Consider the following 21,588-nt stretch of genomic DNA (forward strand, 5'->3'; position numbering starts at 1 on the left):
TCTGACTATGAGTAAATAAGTTCCTACTAGCCTACTGACGGAAATAACTAGACTAAGTTATCGTAATGTTCGAGTTCACTTATGTTTGAATATTATTCAAACATAAGTGAACTCGACTCTCAGGTTTGTCTAATTCAGTTTTCCAACCTGGCACCACGCCCCACTGGAAGGCAATTTGATTGCTTGGACGGCTATTCGAAAGTTTATTTAAATTATCTGTACTTTGAATTCTTTCTATGTATTGAAAATGTACTTACTATTTTTCTCATCCTAGTAATTTTGGAAAACACTGGTATGGCAAAAAATCTTTTTTAACAGATCTAATAACAATAATAAATCGTTTATTTGCAAAGAGAGTGATACATTGATATAGATTAATAATAAAAAAATCATAATGTCATAATAGTAAGAACAGCTAAGTAAGTTATTTATAATTGTTGTTTAAACTTATTGTCTAAATACTCTTTACAAAAGCACTTTGACTTTAATTTTACCATCTTCTTGAAAGCATTACAAGGTATTATAGTACGATAGCCATGTAAATATATTTTTTAAATATAACGTAGTGCAATATGCAGGCAACCACAGCCGTGTCAGCAGCCTTTATAGTAGATACAAGTTATGACTATGGTTATTATGATTTATGGTTGATTCTAGAACACTCTATATTATTAAACTTCAACCGAAATTTGTAATAAAAATGTATGGTTCATTTGCTCAAGCCGTAGTTATTATCCCCAGCTAATATTCTTATAAGAAACAACGTTTAAATTAAGATTCCTCTTAAAAAGTGAAATTAATAGTATATAATAAATGCAATAAATTGTATGCCTTCAATTACATAGTGCATTTTACTAGGGAAACCCACCGTAAATGACGTTAGGTTCGTCATGACTTCTGCTCGCGTCGATCGACCCGCTTTCAAAATCGTAGTACAAAGGTATATAGTTGTTCGTATATACCTACGACATCGTTTCTTTGAAACGCATCTAATTGTTTTTTTATACGATAAGTTTATCTAATAAACCGCAAAGAATTTTTTTAATTTTTGCGGTTTATTAATAATCTTACATGCACAGAAGATAAAGCCAAAAATTAAATAAATAAAAGTAAAAAAATGAGAATTGCGACATGTCTGTATATATGCAGGGACCGTAAAATTACTCGACACTCATATTCAACAAAATATATCCTAATCAAACTAAAAAACATGAAATCTTATAAAAAGCAATGTCACGAAGCTACTATGTACTCATGACCTGCATGTTCTCGAGGGAAACTGTTCACTTACGACACGAACGGGGAAAGTTGTTTTGACCATTACTTTAGAAATGATCACATCTAATACACATCAGGGAATATTTTATGTTAAGAAAGAACCAGAATAAATATACATGTATGAGGTTCAATACTTTGTTTTCGTATTTTTTAATTCTTTATAATATAATCATTAAAACCATTTATAGGTATACTTTTTTAAAGTGCCTGTATTGTAAGCGCAAACCCGAGTTAGAACCGACAGAACTTTATCTATATAAAATAAATTACTGCCAATTTACTACGTGCTGTAATCATGTTTGATTTGGATAATAGAGTAAGAATGGGAAAAAATAGTGTTTGCCAAGTAGCATCAGCGCGCGGCTCTCATCCCTGAGGTCGTAGGTTCAATCCCCGGTTTTGTACCAATTGACTTTCTATGTGCGCATATAACACTCACACACATCAGGCACAGAAGTTTGAACACTTGCCTATTAGATTGACAAATGATCACAAAACAGACACAAATCTGAGGCCTAGGCCGAAAAAGGGTTGTACACTAATTTATTTTTATTTTATTATTACATATAAGATGGGATAATTCAGAAGATACAACCGCATCGTTCATAAATACCTAAAGCAACTCACTATTACTAGTACTTATGGGGGATATGTGAGTTTGAAGTGAAATGCATTATGAGTGTGTACCACTATCAACGCCTTACCATGTCAAGAACGTAAAAGCCAAACCTATATCCTTAAATGTTTTGTTGAGTATTATGCATTTTCTGCTAACAGTAAAGAACAAAGAACTCGTATTTTGTTCTTTACTTGACATTTTTGGTGATAGCGCTCACTGGCTATAACAAGATCGCAGCAAGGGGGCTATGACCTCGGCTTTGAAAACGAAATTGACTAGAAGCCAGAAGTATGAAAGTATTAAGAAAGATGTTTATTACTTGTATCAGATAATTTATTTAACTATTGGTTTATTAATAGAAAATACCAATTCAGGTTTTGCGAAATTCTAAATTCGTAGTTTGTACATGATTTTCTTGTGTAACATAAACTAGAGTTATTTATAGTTTTCTTTATTGTTAATATCGATCTTGACTACGTTTGCATTAATTTCCTGTTTGGCAAGATTACCACTGCCGCAAAAAATACTTAGAAGTAAATATACAATTCGATGTTATTTTAACTATTTATATTTCATTCCCTTGTGAATTAAAAGCAAAAATCTAATAATTACATCGTCTTAAATCATACTCGGTTCTCTATGTATCTGTCACAGCTAAACATTTCTGATGGAAAACATATGAGAACTCTATGAAGAGTTCAGCAGTCTCAACAGCAAAATTAGACTGATTATTTTTTTAATAATACATACAAAATGTCTACTTCATAACCAAAACACCTTTTAATATTTGTGCATATTTGAACGTTAGGAAGACTACAAAATGTAATTGCAAAGTAACTTTTAAGATTTAAGTTATAAAAGAACAAAAAGGAAAGCTTAACCTTTAAGATCGATTGAAGATAAATATTACCTTGTAGGTATAATACATAATTATTATCACCTACTAGAAATATTCTATTGACAACTAGGTTGTAGTTATATGTTTATCTATGAAAAGTAGTCTGATCATCAATATCATAACATAATCTTTATATAGGTATTATATTATACCACGATTCATTTCCTACGTATTATTTTCTCTCACACGAGTTTGCGCATTGCGCGTGCAGAACATCGTAACAATAATATTATTGTATTGATATTTACACAGGATTTTCTCATTTATTATATTATAAACTTACGCGTATTTTATCATAAGCGTTGTCTAACTCCAACTTGTGTACAAATGGATTTAAGATTTCGGCTCGCATTCCGTCTGGCGAGAAAGTTCCCTTTTCACAGCGCTTTTTACCATTCATTTTCACTAAATCACTAATACGCGATAGTTTTAAATCCTTATCAATTAAAATGCACTGTAAAAACACATTTTATTCGATTTCTTCACGGTAAAAACAAAAATACACTGTACGAATAATTAAAAACGACGTACTATTTTGAATAGAGAAACCCAACGCAATATTCGACATGCACTCCTACGGAGATAGACAACACAGACTGGATTTTAAATTCAGTTTTTATAAATCGCTGCATAGAAATGTGTGACTTTGGCATTAAATATTGAGATAGTGACAACTGAAGTTGGCAGTAGGACATCTGTCAAAATGAAAACTAGAAGTTAATATTAATTATTTGTCACATATCATGTGGCCAATGGTCGCCGCTAGTTGTTTATAGTTTTCGTTAGCATTTTCCCAAAAAAAATCTTATCATTATTTCAGTTTCTTTCACCTATAATTTATAATTATAACTATATACATAGTTTACTGAAAGAATAACTGCATATTCTTTTGCAGAATGTTATTCGGCAATAGTAATGGAAACGAAGATACAAAACCAAGTTATTGACTTCTTCTCGTTTTTAGAAGATTTCTACGACACATCCAAAACGTGTTTGAAAAGTTGCCAAAGCAACGCTGTTTCCATAAATAAAATAATTCGTCGCTGCATCAATATAAGAGAGTAAGTTAATTTATAAAAAAACAAAGTTTCTAATTCCTAACATTGCCATGATATCTTTACAATTTACATACACCTTTATTTTTACCCTTTCATTGAGATTAAGTACATGTTTTCAATTTTATTCTTAACGCTGGTTATGGTCAAATTGTCATAATTCGCTCTAAAACTCTTCACTTAGTAATTAAAAAAGACTAAGGTTTTATTTAATCTCATATTATAATTCTATTCCAGAGCACAACTAAAAGACACACCTTTGGAAGAATTTTTGGGACTTCAAAAGAAACTGCTATCCACACTTAATAATTTTATTAATATTGAAATTCTAGAAATTCAAAGCCAACTGTAAGTATCAACAAACTATAATGTTATTTATTTATGTTTGAACTTGGACTTAGCTATGACTTTATTACATTTATAACACAATTGTGGCTGTTTAAACTTACACAATAATGGGTTTTATATCTGGTCTAGAATAAATTCTTTTATTTTAGACCTGATATAAATTTATATATATAAATTTTAATTAGCAGCAGTAAACTGCTAAATTGAATTTAAAAAAAGCATAAAGTGCCTCATAAATGTGATGAAATAATAATTGCATATTCAATTAAAGCACACACTTAAGCCTGAGTGTAAACATAATACATCAACAGATAGATAATGTTAACTTGTTTTCTTATTGAAAAGGATGTTTAAAAGTTATAATAAATAACTTACGTTTAATTAAATACTTCTTGAATATATTCAGTGTTATGAATTCTCTTCTCAATTCTTATTCAAAGAATGATAAGGCTATACATACTACAGCTATATTTTAACATATCTCTTCAGACACAGTATAATCAACTATTATATTTTTCTAGTAACTAATTTGCTGATATCATAATGCTTTTTATTATAAAATCTACAATAGATTTGTATGAGCATTTGTTTTGTACAGGGAATTTTATTCATGTTTATATTTCTTCTTCGAATTTATGAGGATTTAGACTTCACATATCAAAATAAATATATTTTTAATTTGATAGAGTAAAATAGTTAAGTTATAAATTTTTTTACAGTTCAATATTAGAAGAAAATTTTGATAAACTCTGCCATAAAAACAAAATCCTACAAGAAAGTTGCAGGACTATTGACTTCAACCAAACATCACCTTTAGTACGAGGAACACCACTTCAGCCTTGTTTAAAACAAATATTGCTTTTCGCAACAGAATCAGTTACATTTGGCAGTCAAGTCACTGCTCAAGTAGAAACATCTTTATCAGTTCTATCATTTAAACAATTAGAAACAGCACATTTTGTGGATCACTTCAAACTCCCAACTCCCTGGAATAAAAGAATTCCCGAAATACTTGCTTACACTTCCTTCTGTCAAGATAACGTAATTTAAAAATGGATTTATTAGGATCAATCTTAAATTCTATGCAAAAGCCGCCAACAGCGAGCGAGGCGCAAAAAACTGCTATGCGAAACCACAAAGAAGCATGTGAAAGAAAACAGAAAGAAGAAAAAATAATGATAAATAAGTTTAGACAGCGGGTAGAAGACAAGATCAGTAATTTCATTAAAGATGGTACAAAACCACACTTGCAATTTGAATCAATGGATCAAAGGTACAGATCTATAATACGAGATGTTGCTGAAACGGCAGGTGTTCAAGTTATTTCTTTTGGTCAAGAGGGAATCGACCGATACTCAGTTATTTATCTTAAAGACAAGGGCCCATCTGAGGATGAACTAATGGTGAGGAGAAATGGAGGTATTTGGGATGAGGAAAAAGCTTTGGAAATGGCAAAAAAACGAGAATTTGATAAACTTGCTCAGCAAGAAGACGTAGTAGAAAGAGGAAAGAAGCGTAAAAACAATGAAGAATTGAGTGGAACATTCTATAAACAGAAATATGCTCATCTTATTGGCCAGGAGGCAGCTCTTGACGCGGCTCAGAAGACCAATGTAAATAAGAGTTACGGGGAAGTCCCAAGTGAAAATAAGAAGGATCAAAGATCCATTGAACAGACTATGGCAGATATCAAAGCAAAGAAAATGAAAAAAATAGAAACAGACAAAATGTTAGATGTCACTGAAAATATTTAGCAAATTCTTAGAGTATAGGTTTAAAACACCAATCATAAACTGTTGACTGAGGTAAACACTACAACTTTGTGTTCTTTAAAGCAATTTAGTATGGTAGGTTAATTTATGCAAATAACTTCATGTTTATTGTTATATAATGGGTACTATTTGTTTCTTAAAATATACAAATACGTTGAAAACCTTCAAGAGATTGTAATTTTAGTAAGATTAAGAAAATATCCATAAAACAGTTGTATGAGCAATTCAGAATTTTTACTACTTTGTGTTTATGATAACCAGGTATATGATTCAAGAATACGTAAGCGTATATGTAAATTATGTTTTGTTAACGAAAAACCCGCCGAATTACTAAACTGCTTTGTCTCTTTCTGTCAAATTATTCTTACTGTGATGAAAAGAGACAGTTGCAGTGGTGAGATATTACATAATTATGTGGGATTAGGGACAGTTATCATAAAAAATCTATTTATGATATTCTAAACATTCTATAGAAAACATGATTAATTTTGTTTAGTCGCAAATATTGCGGTTTATTCAAATAATCCGTAATTTTTCGCGTGGTTAATGTCTTATAATGTATGAAATAGCTAGAAAATTAAAATGTTTTATTGCACTGTAATTTTAGATAGGTATTTGTAAAAGTTATTTTTGTACCTGACAGTACTTGTAATAGTTATGGCTGGATTAAAAAATAAAATATTATTAATGTTTTATTTAACCTCCTACCTTATTAGTCAACGAATAAATAAACTCCTAATTTTAATTTTGTGTTTTTATTAATTAAAACAGTATTATTTTTTCAAAAGATTTTTATCGTATGGTATTAATGCCTCCTTAGTAGTGTTCTGGATATAATTTTTCGTATGTTACATATAAAAATATATAGACGATCCTGTCAACCTTTTACCCAAAAGAATATTGTTTCGCCGGAAACTGTAACCAGTCCTTGCAACACTACTAAAGGATAATGATCGAACCTGTACAAAAACAGTTCCTGGAAACCTTATAATGAATGAAAGTACACCTTTTCTTACCATTACCCTTAAAGTTTTCTAATAGATGTTTTGGTGTATGACTCACTAGGGATTTAACTTAATTCAATTTTGGTTTGAAGGTACCAAATAATAAGACGGAAATGGCAACCTTGCTGGGAGAGGTAATGAGTTAATATAAATAAGCTTTTTTTGCTGTGTATAGACCCGTATAGTCAAGCGTCAACAAGCTCCAATTCCCGGCTTGCTCTCAGTTAATGTTTAAGTCTTAATAGTTTTCTCGACGTCGCAGAACGTATTTGCGTATAGGGTTATATACTGTAATTTAAAAATAAAAGAGTGAATAGCGTGTAAAACGCTGTCTGATATTGTATAAAAACCTCTTTCAATCGTATTGTATAATATCATAAATGAATAAAGCCACGAAGGCGATCGATTTTGTATTGTGGAAATACAATAGGTTGCATTTAAATCTTCGTTACGCACGTAACAGACCAGACAGATTTAAATTGTTTGCTTTTATGATCAAATAAAACAAATTGCATTTTAAACGTTTATTTACCATCAACACTCAATATATTATAGACAGACAATAAGATTTATATACCCATAAAATATATCAACCAATTTGAGACGATTTTTTTCTCATGATATCCAGGCTTTACACTCTGTTAATCATATCAAATTGGTTAACCGTTTTATAAGGATTAACATTATATTATTAGAAAAGGACAATCTGGGATATGTTAAACATTAAATTTGGTTTAAAAGGACTCAATCGTAAGCGTACGAAACAGACCTTATGAAAACAAGATCTTTAAATTGTAATCGCACATTTTTTTAACCGTTTCTCGCAGTGGGCACTAGCGGAAATTTTTTATGTTCTTTAAATTAAGAAGATTATTACATATTTTGGAAGAAAGGTGCTGCTGTTTCCTCGACCTATAGGAAAATATCATTGACCAGTCTAATACACCGGCTTAGATCGAGTTGTATGTAGCATTAACGGTGGGAATAATTTGTGAGCGCGATTAGGGTATCAAAGTAATTGTAGCGGTAGCCGCAATACGATTACAAAACTTGTTAAAACCGATATGTTGTTAAATACAAATGCGAATTATTTTCGTTTCTAATGTTGAAAAATTTCAAGGTAAATAAAAACTTTTCTATAAGAATAAATATTAACTCCCTCACTTAAAAAGATTTCTATTTTAAAGTATGTGCGTCTTAATTTACATCCAAACGACAGGTTACTTTAATTGACATTTAATATATTTAAAAAAACATGTAAAATTAAATTAATTATATAATAAAGTTAAATTATTTAAAAAATAGTTTATGTTGAAGATATGTAAGCATTGTTTCTTTGATGATTCGGTTTGATATGTAACAATCAGTTTTTTTAATATTATATCGTAAACATTGTTTACAAAAAAAGTAAACTAAGTACGCACTGATTTATGCAATTCAAAGAGATATGTTTAGGAGTTTGTATATAAATATTAATCATTTGATATGGTTTATAGCTACAATTTCATAAATAGGCATCGCTCGTGTATTATCGATTTTTACCAATATCAAAAATTCTAGAAAATGCGAAATGTAGAAGAATTTTAGGCTTCGTTTCGAGGCAATATAGCCGACGGCTATATTGTGAAATACCGTTGCTAACAGAAATAATTTTTATGGCTAACTCTGCTTAGAAATACAATAGCAAAAAGCTATAAACGCTGAACGTCGGTCACATAAACATACTCGTTATTGTCCGGCACTTTATATTATACAGTAAATACTAAACTAGATATCAACATGTAATATACGTTAGAGCAGCAATATTAGTCAAAAATGTAACAACAATAAATTTATCACATCAAATAGTATCTAAAAATCTACATATAGGCTTTAGATTAAGATGCAGTCAATTGCATTTTAGTTTTAGGTACACCCACAGTGAAAGCTTTTAGTGCGAAATCTGATCAAATCTGAGCCTCATCTGAGGAATAGTGAACCTAACATTTTTAAATCAATTTCGATGTAGTTAGAAATCCATGTCGCAATAGCGTGGGATAATCACACAATGCTGCATTATTCCTATGTGATCTTAGTTACTATTTTGCTTTAATAGAGTATTTTTGCTTGAGAATTATGTTTGATGGAATTTCGCTGTTGGTCTTAAGTCTTTACTGCTCAGATCAGCTCAGCTGTTGTCATGACCGCCATCTTGTTTATATTTTTAATGAATACGCTGCCTTTCAGTCAGTCAGATAGTTAAACGTTTTCGACGCTGCTTTATTTAAATCAAAATGCTATCGACTTTATTGAATATCGATCTTTAATTAACTACCTAGACTCTAGAGAATCAGTAAACTCTCTAATTTAACTACTTTACTGCGACATATATATATGACTTTTAGGTAATAAGGACATGTACTCCAAATACTTGAATCGCAGATACAATACTCTATAGACAAACAAAATAAAATATCTTATTAGATGCCATCGTCCACCTGAAGTGATTTCAGTGTGAGTGCACCACATAAACATGTACAATATTCCATCTACGGATGGATATATAGGACTAAGCCCGAACGGCGACTATGCTAAGATTCTACAAATATAACAATTCTAAATTCATTGGGTAAGATTCAAAGTCGAGACTTAAGTATGCCTCCTGTACGTCAAAAACGTAATGGATTTGACACATGAGATCATGACAGCTGGATCTTACCCAACGAGCCGTGATGCGCGTTATTTAATATTTGGTTGTCGAAACTTGACTTAAATTTAGCATTAATCTTAAAATCTATGCTTAAAAGGAAATAAATAGAATATTTTATATGTAACTACTATTGTCATATATTTCGAATTATTGTCTTAACGATAAAAATATTGTCATGATTGTCATATCAAGTTATTCAACGATGATTTAAACAATTGTAAATAGGGAAATATCGAAAAAATCTTCAAAAAGTTAAATTTACAAGAAAATATCAATACAAAAGTTAATAAATCGTAATTTTTTTTACTAAGATCCGTGTCGAAATTATTTCCGTGCATGTAAATATTATAAAAAACATACAGAACAAATTATTTGCGCTTAGATATTATGATATTTTATTCGAAAAAAAACACATGACATCCTCTCAAAAATTACTACTGAAACTTGTGCGTCTTCTTTTACGTTATATTTCATTCAAGCGAAGTGTATGTGTCGCAGGCAACTAGCTTAATTAGCCGTTCAATGAACAGCCTAGCCGCTTTCCTAAACAACGTTGTTAACAAGCGGCCTAAATGAAATACAGTAATTTGATTAAGTATTCTTACTAAATATCAATCAGGCATTTTGATAAAGCTTAGCAAATATGAAAAAACATGACGTTCATTAATTGCTTAGCCTTTTCATTTCTATTTAGTTCCACTTTGGCGTCGCTTATGATTTTCAATAAAGATTTTTGTATGTCAAATATTTTTTTGTGTCTGTCACATGTTTGTTAAATGTAATGTTGAAAATCATTCAGCCTGCTTGTTTAACGGCGTAGTTTAGTAAAGCGGCTGGGATCTTGATTGAATAGCTAATTAAACTATTTAGCTGCGGCATATGCGTTATAGTTAGTTATTATAATTACTACTTAAATAAAATAAAGGCAAAATCTAAAATTTTGTATTATCTATACTTGATTATTGTCAAATTGTATTGTAATATTTTTGTACGAAAGAAACAAGATACAGGCCTAACTTTTCTTACTGATATGCTATTCCTCATCATCAGTTTCGCAGCATCCAGGCCAGCAGCAACGTTCAGTGCCATCCGGCCGGGTACAAAAGAGTATTGTCTGCAGCGAAGTTACGGGGTGCGGTTCTATGCCGTGGAAAACACGAAGGTCCTCTGCGGGAAACCAGGCGCGTTCCTCGTCATCAATCACTTGGATGCCGAAGTACCTGAAAAAGTTTTCGAGAATACGATTTAAAAATGGATGCTTATTAAACGCAGCTTTTTATTCAGGAATAAGAAAAGGATAAAAAAATAGGACTACTAAAAGGGCCCAACAAAAAATTGGTTACAAAAAGAGATTTGTAGCCAAATGCTATAGAAAACTTTTGCTGCACTTATTCTATTTAAAATGAAACATAATCATAAGTACCAACATAGAAGGTTTGAGATATTTGGAAATACATCAGTAGTGATCTGTGCCTTCAAGAAGAAACGTATATATTAAATATATAGAAGTCAATAAAGTTCTGTTCTGTTTTCGCACCACAGAATACATAGGTAAATGATCATACTTAAAAAAAAATTGTGGATACAAAATGCTGTGTACAGATGTAATTAGAGTCTGAAAACCTGAGTTTTCAAGTGTTGTTTAGTGTATAATACAATAGAAAAACCTCTTTACGTCTGGGCCTAATATTTCTGAATGTTTCATGATTTGTTAATTTAATAGGCAAGTAGGTCACACCCCTGTGCCTGACACAAGTCCTCGACTTTTTGGGTCGGTTTCCTCACGCTGTTTTCCTGCACCGTTCGAGAAAATAATATTTGCACACTTGAAAGACAGCCAATTATTACACAGCCGGCAATCGAACCAACGGCCACAGAGATGAGAGTCGCACGTTGAAGCCAATAGGCCAACACGGCTGAATTATACTTAAAAGTGTTTAATTGTCTTTTAGTTGTCCAAATGGCGACGCGGGTCACACAATCAACTGTAATTAAATTCGAAATCTAATTAAACAATGTTCGAGCCGATTTGAGTCTCACCTGCAAATAGCTAATCCGGGTATCCACAAGACAGAAGCCAAGACGAGCACCAAAACCAGAAGTATGGCCCACACCGGCCAGGGCTTTCTTACTGTGTCTCCTTCAGAACTTATCCAGGCGTCGTAACCAGAGCCTTCGACGGCCAGCTCCGCAAACGAGGATATCAGAATGGATATCATGGCGAGCGGAGAAAGATACTTCCAACATATTAGCCAATAAATGCCGGGCCGTTGGCCTGTCATTGCTTCTATGTCGTCAGCAAATCTAAATGATACAATTTGATCAATGCATGAGGATAATAGCGAATATACTGAGATAAAGTAATGAAAATGCTTAGTTACTATGTAATATTATTCTTGTTTGATCTAAATAAAATAACACGACAGAAGAAGCATTGGAAAGGTATATATTTAATAATATATTTTGGCGTAAAACAGTGGTTTTTTAATAAAAAGTACAAACCTGCTTTTTTTTGGTAATAAAGTAATTTTTGAATTGCATTATGTGTTAGATTTAATGTGTGAAAATGTTCCAAAACAGAAAGTATACCCTGCTACTAAAAGGAATTGAAAACTAATGCTAGATTTGAATAAGACAAAACATGAATTCCTTCTTCCAACAACCTTTCAAAAAAAAACATAATTGAAATAACGTACTTTAAAATCAGCAACATGTGTATTAAATAGTCGGTCAATACTAAAAGAACGAGCCAAAACAAACCCTTATTTACTTAGAACCTTTGACAACAATTTGAATACAACATTAATTTATCTTCAAAGGGATAAAACGCTTACGTTTTATACAGAATTATTTATATATGTATCTCAGAATTTCAACGATTTTAATTAAAGTTTAATCGTTGAAGTAATTTGATGTAAAACTAAATGTAACTTGCACTAAGTGAATTAATTAATATTCGCTGCAAATTCTAGACAATAGATATGTATTTTAACCGTAACTACCCGCTGTCGTTATTTTTACTTTATCTACTTAGTAGGTATTAAATAAATAAATCAGTCTCCTCAACCTATTTAGGTCTGTGCCTCAGATTTCTAAATCTCTTTCGTGATTTTAAAGGCAAGTAGGTGATGAGCATCCTGTGCTTGACAGACACCGTCGTGTCGGGTTTCCTTCACCGTTCGAGCAAATGTTAAATGCGCACATAGAAAAGTCCATTGGTGCACAGCCGGGGATCGAACCTACGATCTCAGGTATGGAGTGTACACTAAAGCGACCAGACCAACTTTGATCTATAGAGCTGCATTAACAATAGATGTAGTTAAATAAAATATTTTATTCTTCTGGGTACGCTTATCATTTCAATAACTTTTGAGTATATATTCTGTCCGACTTTTAACAAGGAAAAACACATAGAAACTTCAAATTTAAATTTAGAAATAGACAGTATAGGTAACTCACCTATTCACTCCATAGACATAAGAGATTCCAATACATTCAAACAGCGCAATGATCAGCAATGGAAAGTTTCCGCTATACATGTCGAAAAGCAGAAATATGTAACTTCCGGCTCCATGCGCGAATCCCATAGATAATAAACAACATAACAAACATATTCCACCCGTCAAATATTCCTTTCTTAGATTGGGAAATAGTTTCATATCAACAATCGATGTGACCACACCTTCTAAGGTCCCGAATTGTGAGTCGATTCCCAATGTGAACAGCATTAAGAAAAATAATACGGACCAAAATTGCGCGCCCGGAAATTGATTGATTGCTTCTGTAAATATTATAAATGCTAGTCCCGTCCCAGATGCTGTCTGTAAATGGAGAAGGATGAGTTGCGTTTTATTAAGAATTAGATATATCTTTATTGTATAAAGAAAACAAATGTAGGCAAGCAACATAGTTACCCTATTAAAAATAATAATAGTAAAACTTTATTCATTACTGCAAATTTAATACTTAATTAGTTTCGTCAACTAAGGAAACATGACAGATGTTTGGAGCTGATTTTTTTTTAACTCAGATTAAAATCGGTCGGTAATTATTAAGTCTATTAATGTAATCATTCAGAAATTCATATCTTTCCTCTTTATGATATATATATTGTTTACTTTTGTGTAAAAATTTAGAACGCGAGTTAGTATTTATCTAAATCAGACATAAGATTTAAGTTGGCGCCTGGTAGATAATACTAGTGACCCCAGATCTGGTGCTCCCATGCTCAACGAATAATTAACGAATAATAAGTATTAGTAGAGCGAGGAAATGCTGCTAGCGTTAAAGTTACCACAGGGACCAAAGGTTTTAAATATGTTTTGATTTCCTTTTTAATTAATTTTATTGTTACTTTGTATGTTAAGAAAATCGCATACGCTGCATAATCATGCTAATTAAACAAACATAAATTACTTTAGGATTTATTTGCAAAGAATATGTCAAAACTATTTCCCTTTATTTAAACTCAGCTAATATACTAAAGCTGTAATTTCCAGAACCTCCCGCGGGGACATATTGTGGTCTTGTTTTATGAAAGTTTTTAATTTAAGTTTAGCTTTGGGAGCCAGCCAACCGCAACAACTGTTCTTCGCATCGAACTGAGATTTTTACAATTTCTTTAAAAATATGTTTATACGTAACTTATTACGTAATAATCTTTATTGTTTATTTATTGGCCTTTTTGACACGTATTTTTAACTTCAATTACCCGTCATCTTCAAATTTGGCAGACCTACATTATTTAATCAATTACCGTCTAAAATTCGTAATATTAGGGCGTTTTACAAATTCATAAAGGCATTTAAGATGCACGTTATAGTAGACTAAAATTGGGACAGCTAATGGCGATGTGTGTATCGCTCGTATATACATATTAAGTCTCTCATGTAAATAAATAAATGACGTTTGTCTGAGAATCAAATCCAGGACATTTGAGTTTTACCATGATTGCGTTTCTATCTAAATATCCAAGGAAGCATCTGCAAAATAATCCTGACTAATAACATCCAGTCTAATCAAATGAATACTTACATTATCCAATTCCTTTTGTAAATCACATTCAGGTAAATGCGGCATTATTAAACGAGTGAAACTGCCATTAAATCCGACGGTAATATTTTGCCCCGCCTCCGGAAACACCATATTCCTATATCCAGATCCAAACATATCTAAAAGCGTCTGATTTCTCTCGCTCAAGCATTTCTCATATACCATAGTTGCTTTGAAGCCAATAATTGAAAAAACGACGATTCCGGCGAACATGGACGTTAAACAGTTTGTCATAGAGACCATTATTGCATCTCTATAACAATTATTGTCAACTGGATTGTACGAGCTAAAAGCAATCAGGCCGCCAAACGCTAGGCCAAGGGAAAAGAAGATTTGTGTCCCTGCTTCGAGCCATACAACAGGGTCCAAAATCCTCTGCCATTTCGGAGTAAACAAGTGGATCAGACCATCGCTCATTCCTTTTAAAGTTATTCCTCTGAAGAAGAATATTACTAACACAATGTACGGAAAAGTTGCAGTGACGTATACAACTTTTCCGGAAGATGCAATCCCTTTAATCATACACATATAGACCAGGATCCAGGCTATTATAAGAGCCAAAGCTATCTTGTAATTGAATGTTTCTGGGTAGTTAATATCCTCTGATATCTGTAAAGTTGTTCGATACCAAAAATATTGAGTAGGACTGCTTACCTGAAACAAAAGATACACACGGTAAATCTTATGGTCGTCAAGGGACCTTATTAGATAATAGACAAGGGCAATAAATATATGGAGGGTCGCCTATCCATATATTGAGGAATTGTAACCCGTTCCCTCAAAAATAATGTGTTTGTTTCCGCTCTTTAATTTATCTGCCGTATCAAAAATTGTTCAGTTGTTTTATTATCAATTTTTTTAAATCTCAATTGCTAATTCACAGTTAAACCCAGAAACACTTATGTTATTAGAAACGATTAATTTAAAAATTCAAAAAGTCCTCCGAAATTGTAATTTCGTCAGTTTTGTGTATTGTAAAGTAATATCCCTAGGTAAAATCACTGCAACATGGGACAATATTTCCTATATATAAAGAAGATAAAATGTTAACTGTGGGAATATATCGTATTAATCAATTCTCAGTAGTTCTATGCGATAAACGATTCTATAAACTACTGGAAAGCAAGTTTCCCCAGCCATATGCACGGAAAATCAATACACCAGAACACGTGCAAACAATGAAAACTACACCCACGCTGAGGGAAATGAAAATCCAATGTGCATTTTACTTTATGAGCTATAAGTTTGTCTTACTTCCACGTGCCTTTAATTATGTTTAATCACTAACTAACTAATCCATTTAAACATAGACAAAAAAACTTATGTACCTACACACGTAATAAGATAATAATTAGATAAAAATTAAATAACATTTGAAAAGGAGTATTTTAAATTTTGGAAGTTTTATTATGACGCATGATCTAGTTAAATAATGTTTATTTAAATAAAACAAAAAACAATTATTTTTTGTCATATTTTTTTTGTCATTTTGTTATAATAACATTGTCGTATTATTTTATGTCTTATATCTATCGCAAAAAATATTATCACTACTTTAAAATGCACTAACATTTAAATGCACGACCCGTATTTGCACGCTAAAGTTTGGCCCCCAATATGTCAAAGGTTGCCCATTTGATTAAAGGCGTTTAATAACGATCAATAAGTCAACACGCCTTCGCTCCTGTAGGGTTGACAAAAGATTATTTAATTTAATATCGAGATAACTAATCCTTTTTATTGGACTCGTTAGTACCAATCTGGTGGATATTGTGAAAAAGGTATAGGTGTAGATTTTTCATTTTTTAATGAGAATTAGTAAAGAAAGTCAATTTTCCTTAAAAAACGCAAAAAAAAAACTATAACTCTGCGGGGGTTGAGCTAAAGAACCTTCCGTAGATCAATTTTTGGCGGCTGATGACCCCATCAAACCCCTAGTTGCGTTTGATGCACATCTTTTTGGCTACCCTGTATAGATTTATATACTCCTTGTATGATGGAATCTTAAGACACCGTATCAATGCATACGTTTCAGCTTATCTGGTTTTACGGTCATTGAGACATCTTAGTGCCCCAATTATGTCCCTGTTTCAATTGTGTTCTATAACATTAAACTAAATTACTTTATCAAATTCGTGTTCGTAGTTCTTAAATTATTAAAAAACGGTTTTACCATAATTCTCCTATAACGAGATTTCCTATAACGGGGTCCTAGTCTACCGCGTTATAGGGGGTTTACTGTACTACATATCACCAATAGTTACTATTAGCTTTATAAGATATAACTTTCGTAGCGTTCACCTATGACGAATTCGTAGCTAATAAGCTACGAGTACGTAGCTAGCTTGGATAGCAAGTACACTACAATGTATGTAGCTCACGTAGCACCGCCTACGCTACTAATCGTACTGTACAAGATTGCACCGACCCTTGGCATCCTCCAAATAGTAATTGACATTTCCTTGGTTCGCGTAGGTTTGTATGTGAGATATATATTTAACTAGTTTCTTAGAGAATACTACTGTATTTAATCTTAGGACGATAAAGCGCCAAGTTTTTTCATTTTTTCATCAACTTTACTGTCCATAAAAGTTTAAAAAGTTAGTGCTTAATAAAAAAGTGTGTGCGTGTGCTTCGAAAAATGATCTACCATATGTAACTTTACAGACATTGGTTGGAAATTTTGTCAAAATGTGTAATACAATACAAATAATAAAATTATTTCATTTTACCTTATTACTACTTAGATAATTACATAATTCCATGAATTGTAATAGAATTATTACTATCATTGTTATCGTTATTATAATTGTTTGTTATTAATGGCTTAAGGTAACTGAAATATGAAATATAAAAAATAAAATGAATGAAATATAAATTGTTTAAGATGGCGCGTAACGGAAACATGTGACGAGTAACCGAAAAATGTGACGGTATTTTTTTCCTATCGCTGATAAAGAAGTTTCACTTAAAAAACCAGTGGTGATATAGCCCTTTATGGGCATATACCACATGATACCCATCTTGTCACGTTATTGACCGTACATATTAGTGCATCACCGGGATTTGAATTTAGGACCTTAATTAATAATAGGAGAAAATTTGATTTAGTATAATAGTGGTGATGGCGTTTGCTCATCGCTAGACTAACTACTCTAAGAACTTCCTACGGCTATATTAAACACAAAAAATTAATTATTCCTTAAAATAAATATAAAATAAAAACACACAAGTACCCGTTTCACCACAAGTGGTTTTCAATAAAGCGAAATCAATTTGAAAAATATGTGTATCGTATTAAAAGGCAATGAAATGGAAATTAATTCTGAGTTTCATAATCGAATCCTTATTAATTCATTTTGAGAAATTCTGAAGTAAGTACAGATACGTGTCGAATTAATATTCAAATCGCTAAGACTTTCTTTTTTCTTTGGCGAATGAATTTTTTTATTTATATTAAAGGCAGAATACCTAAATCGATTTACAGAATAAATTTAATTTGATGTTTATTCATTATTATTATTTATAAAACAGAGGACAATTGGCCAGGAAGCTCATCTGATGTGACCCATGGACACTCAATGCCACAGGTCTTGGGAGTTCACATGCGGCCTTTTAAGAATTGGTGCGGATATGCTTCACAGTGGGCAGCTGATTTCAAATAGTGGACCACCAATGAGTTTAGAGGTTCTTAAGGCAGGTTTACGATGGTTCGTAAACCTACCTTAAAACCCTCATTTGTGGAACAGCGGACGTTAATGAGATTTTTTTATAGAAAAGGGGCAACCGGGCAGGAGGCTCACCTGATTTTAAGTGATACCATGAACTGAGGGCTCGTGACTGCCTTGCCGGCCTTTTAAGAATTGTTACGCTCTTTTCTTCAAGGACCCTAAGTCCGATTGGTTCGGAAATACTTCAGTGGGCAGCTGGTTCCACAAAGTGGTGGTGCGCGGCAAAAACTGCCTTGAAAAACGCGCTGTTTTGGAACGGCGGACGTCGAGGTGATACGGGTGGAGTTTAGTACTCTGCCTCGACATCCGATGATGAAACTCAGCTGCAGGTATTAATCCGAACAAATCCTCTGAACACTTATTTATTTACATATAATCGACGTTTCTATTAATTCCAACACTCGCTTATAATGACAACATTTACGGAGCGTTAAGATAAGTTAATCAAAATGCTTTTCCTATCTATCTAGCTAATAATATCGTTTAAATATAATTTATCCTATTATAAATATATAATCTTAGGTCCCTTGAATATTAGTTTTGGTGTGTTACTTCTGTGCCTATTAGCCCCGTTAAATTTCTAGTTCTAGTAGGTTAGGTTAATGTTTTTGACGAGCACGTTTATTTGTGAAATGTTGGCAAGAGAACGATGCAAGAAATTCCTGTCATTCAATCGTACTTTTATTCAAACTAATTAAAAAACAAATTAAAAAGAGAACTGGAATGAAGAAGATTTTACTACAAATTTAAATTTAACGAAATGGTTCCAAGGATTAAATTTATAGAGCCAATACGAGCGAGAATTTCCAATTTACAGCTTTTATCAGGCGTAAAGTTGCGAGATTCATTAGAACCATTCATAAGTTTCTGCCCCGGGTTGATAAGATTTCAAAAAGATTGGTTTAAAAAATATTTCTCTTAATGTTCATTTTCGGTGACAGTTAAATTAAAGACAATGACAATTACATATACTTTCCTTGTTTTAGTCTGTGCTTCAATCAAAAAGTTTAATAATATTTCGAGCATGTATATTTTGTGTGTTGGTGTTATTATAAAACGAAATGCGATTTAATTTTACATATTTAATTATAAAAATAATGTAACAACGTTTACCTTTTAAGTGAATTAAAGAGGCAAGATTAACTTATTTTATAATCATGACAAGACAGTTTTATTGTAGTTAAAAAATAAACTTTTATTTAATGTCTTAATTAGGTCACTGCGGGTCATTAATTTCCGATCAGCTAGTACCGCAATCCTTATCGACCATTAAAACGACCAAGTCTATATAAATGGTGAAACATTTTTGTTTTAAACAGAAATTAGACTGAATATACACATATTAATGGAACTGATAAAGTATTAGCTACATTAAGGATTAAATTTGTAATATTACATAATTGGACGAAAACATTAATAATTTTAATTAATAATTGGATAAACATTACGGTATGTAGAACAATGCAGTTAATACACGAGTATTATTATTGTTATTATAGTTATTTACGAAAATAACTATTAATGTAGGTAATCTTAAATATTCCGTGAGTTACGAATATTTTACTAATTAGCTATCTACCAATTATATATACTTATGTATGGCCTCATATATAAATAAATAATGGTATATTAGTAATAAATAATAGTATAAACAATATTAAATAATATATATTACTGTACTTACTGCACATTCAGGTTCTAAGGTATATGATCCATTGCTAAAATATTTTTTCGGACACTCCGACCAAGGTAACTCAGCTTGGAAACTCTGAGCGAAGTAGAACAAGCACCATGCTATAATCGAGTTGTAATATAACGCTACATTGAAGGAAACCACTGCGGAACTTATCCCAATTCCACCTAAATACGGAGATACCTGGTGCCAGACTCCAATGGCTCCTTTTCGCAAACGTTGCCCAATAGCCAATTCTAAATAAAATATTGGTATGCCCTCAATCGCCAGCATCACAAAGTATGGTATCAGAAATGCACCACCCCCATTCTTCTGCGCGAGATATGGAAACCTCCACACATTGCCCAAACCCACTGCATACCCAACCGTAGCCAGCAAAAAGGTCAACTTGCTGTCCCACGACTCTCTTTCGCCTTCTCCGTTTTCCGGTTTAAAACCACCCCGTTCTTCTACAGAGCTTTCCTTACTCGGAGTTTCGGAAGACTGTCTGGGGCTGGTATCTTCAAACGCCTGGTTAGTGGCACCATACATGACCTTAGCTCTATGCGTGTGTCCATTTTCTAAAGTAACAAGTCGACCACGCAATTCTTTCATTTCCATCCGTTCCAAGGATCGTTGAGCGTACAAATCCCTTGAGCTTTGACGACGGATTAATTGTGCTGTGTTCGCCATTTTAACTATTTTATTTGGATAGTGTTTTTATTCAGGCTACCTCAATCACATCTTCGTCATGGCACATTACAAGAGACACGAACACGACGGCGATAACTACGAAGCGAATGAATTTTCGTAACTCTATCGATCGAATCATTTTGGGATAATTATGTGATCTTCTACCACTATGCTTTTTCATTACGTTTCATGGCATATAATAACTATTTTAGCTAAGTATTGATTTATTTTTCCCGACTGGTGACGATAGGATGTGCCGTTTATCACTGGCGGGAAAATCTCTAAAATGGCAATAGGAGTCGATGACGCATGCGCAAATGTGAAGGCTTTTATGGAGTATAAAAGGTTATTCAATCGGAATTGAAACCATTAGTTTTAGCTGTCGTAGCTAAATAGCACATGGCTTTATCTAGAAATAAAAGACATGATGCAGGGCGCTAACTAATGTCATTTTACGACAGTTTTGTAGCCATTTTACTATTTATCCGTGCTATTATATATAATATTATAGGCTTGATGTTATACCTAGTCCAGCATAAGTTCTGTTACAAATGATTTTTTTTTTATTGAAGTAATGTAAATATAAAAAAATATACTTACTAAAGTCTCAGCAAAAAAAAAATTCCATTCGAAATGGCCACCTTTGGCTTTTATATAGGCTTTTAATCTATGGTGTTACACACTGTTTTCAAGGGAAAATTCGCAACTGCTTGCTCTAAAGATTATATTATAATCTGGCAGACGAAGCCATATATAGCCATATATATAGATACCAAG

General features: G+C 32.4%; 3 protein-coding genes across 4 annotated transcripts in view; 1 reads left to right on the forward strand and 2 right to left on the reverse strand.

Moving 5' to 3' along the window:
- The window catches only part of LOC111003489 (lysophosphatidylcholine acyltransferase), a 36,997-nt gene extending 33,613 nt beyond the window's left edge, over nt 1–3,384 (reverse strand). For both annotated transcript variants that reach the window (XM_045630839.1, XM_045630838.1), the window contains exon 1: nt 3,079–3,384. In XM_045630839.1, the coding sequence (XP_045486795.1) occupies nt 3,079–3,195 (117 nt within the window). In that variant the 5' untranslated portion in view covers nt 3,196–3,384. The remainder of the gene's footprint in view (nt 1–3,078) is intronic.
- A 161-nt stretch (nt 3,385–3,545) lies between these two features.
- On the forward strand, nt 3,546–6,654 carry LOC111003481 (sperm-associated antigen 7 homolog). The gene is made up of 3 exons (XM_022274001.2): nt 3,546–3,856; nt 4,088–4,198; nt 4,918–6,654. Exon 3 carries the CDS (start codon nt 5,251–5,253, stop codon nt 5,950–5,952), a length of 702 nt encoding a protein of 233 aa, XP_022129693.1. The 5' UTR covers nt 3,546–3,856; nt 4,088–4,198; nt 4,918–5,250; the 3' UTR covers nt 5,953–6,654.
- A 3,239-nt stretch (nt 6,655–9,893) lies between these two features.
- Nucleotides 9,894–21,056, reverse strand: LOC111003486 (sodium-dependent neutral amino acid transporter B(0)AT3). Its single transcript, XM_022274008.2, has 5 exons — nt 20,131–21,056; nt 14,698–15,369; nt 13,123–13,484; nt 11,704–11,967; nt 9,894–10,883 (listed from the first exon to the last, which is right to left on the reverse strand). The coding sequence occupies exons 1-5, from the start codon at nt 20,809–20,811 to the stop codon at nt 10,697–10,699; spliced, it is 2,166 nt and encodes a 721-aa protein (XP_022129700.1). The 5' UTR covers nt 20,812–21,056; the 3' UTR covers nt 9,894–10,696.
- Nucleotides 21,057–21,588: the final 532 nt, after the last annotated feature.

The sequence above is a fragment of the Pieris rapae genome, chromosome 13 (assembly GCF_905147795.1).
Source record: "Pieris rapae chromosome 13, ilPieRapa1.1, whole genome shotgun sequence".
NCBI lineage: Eukaryota > Metazoa > Arthropoda > Insecta > Lepidoptera > Pieridae > Pieris > Pieris rapae.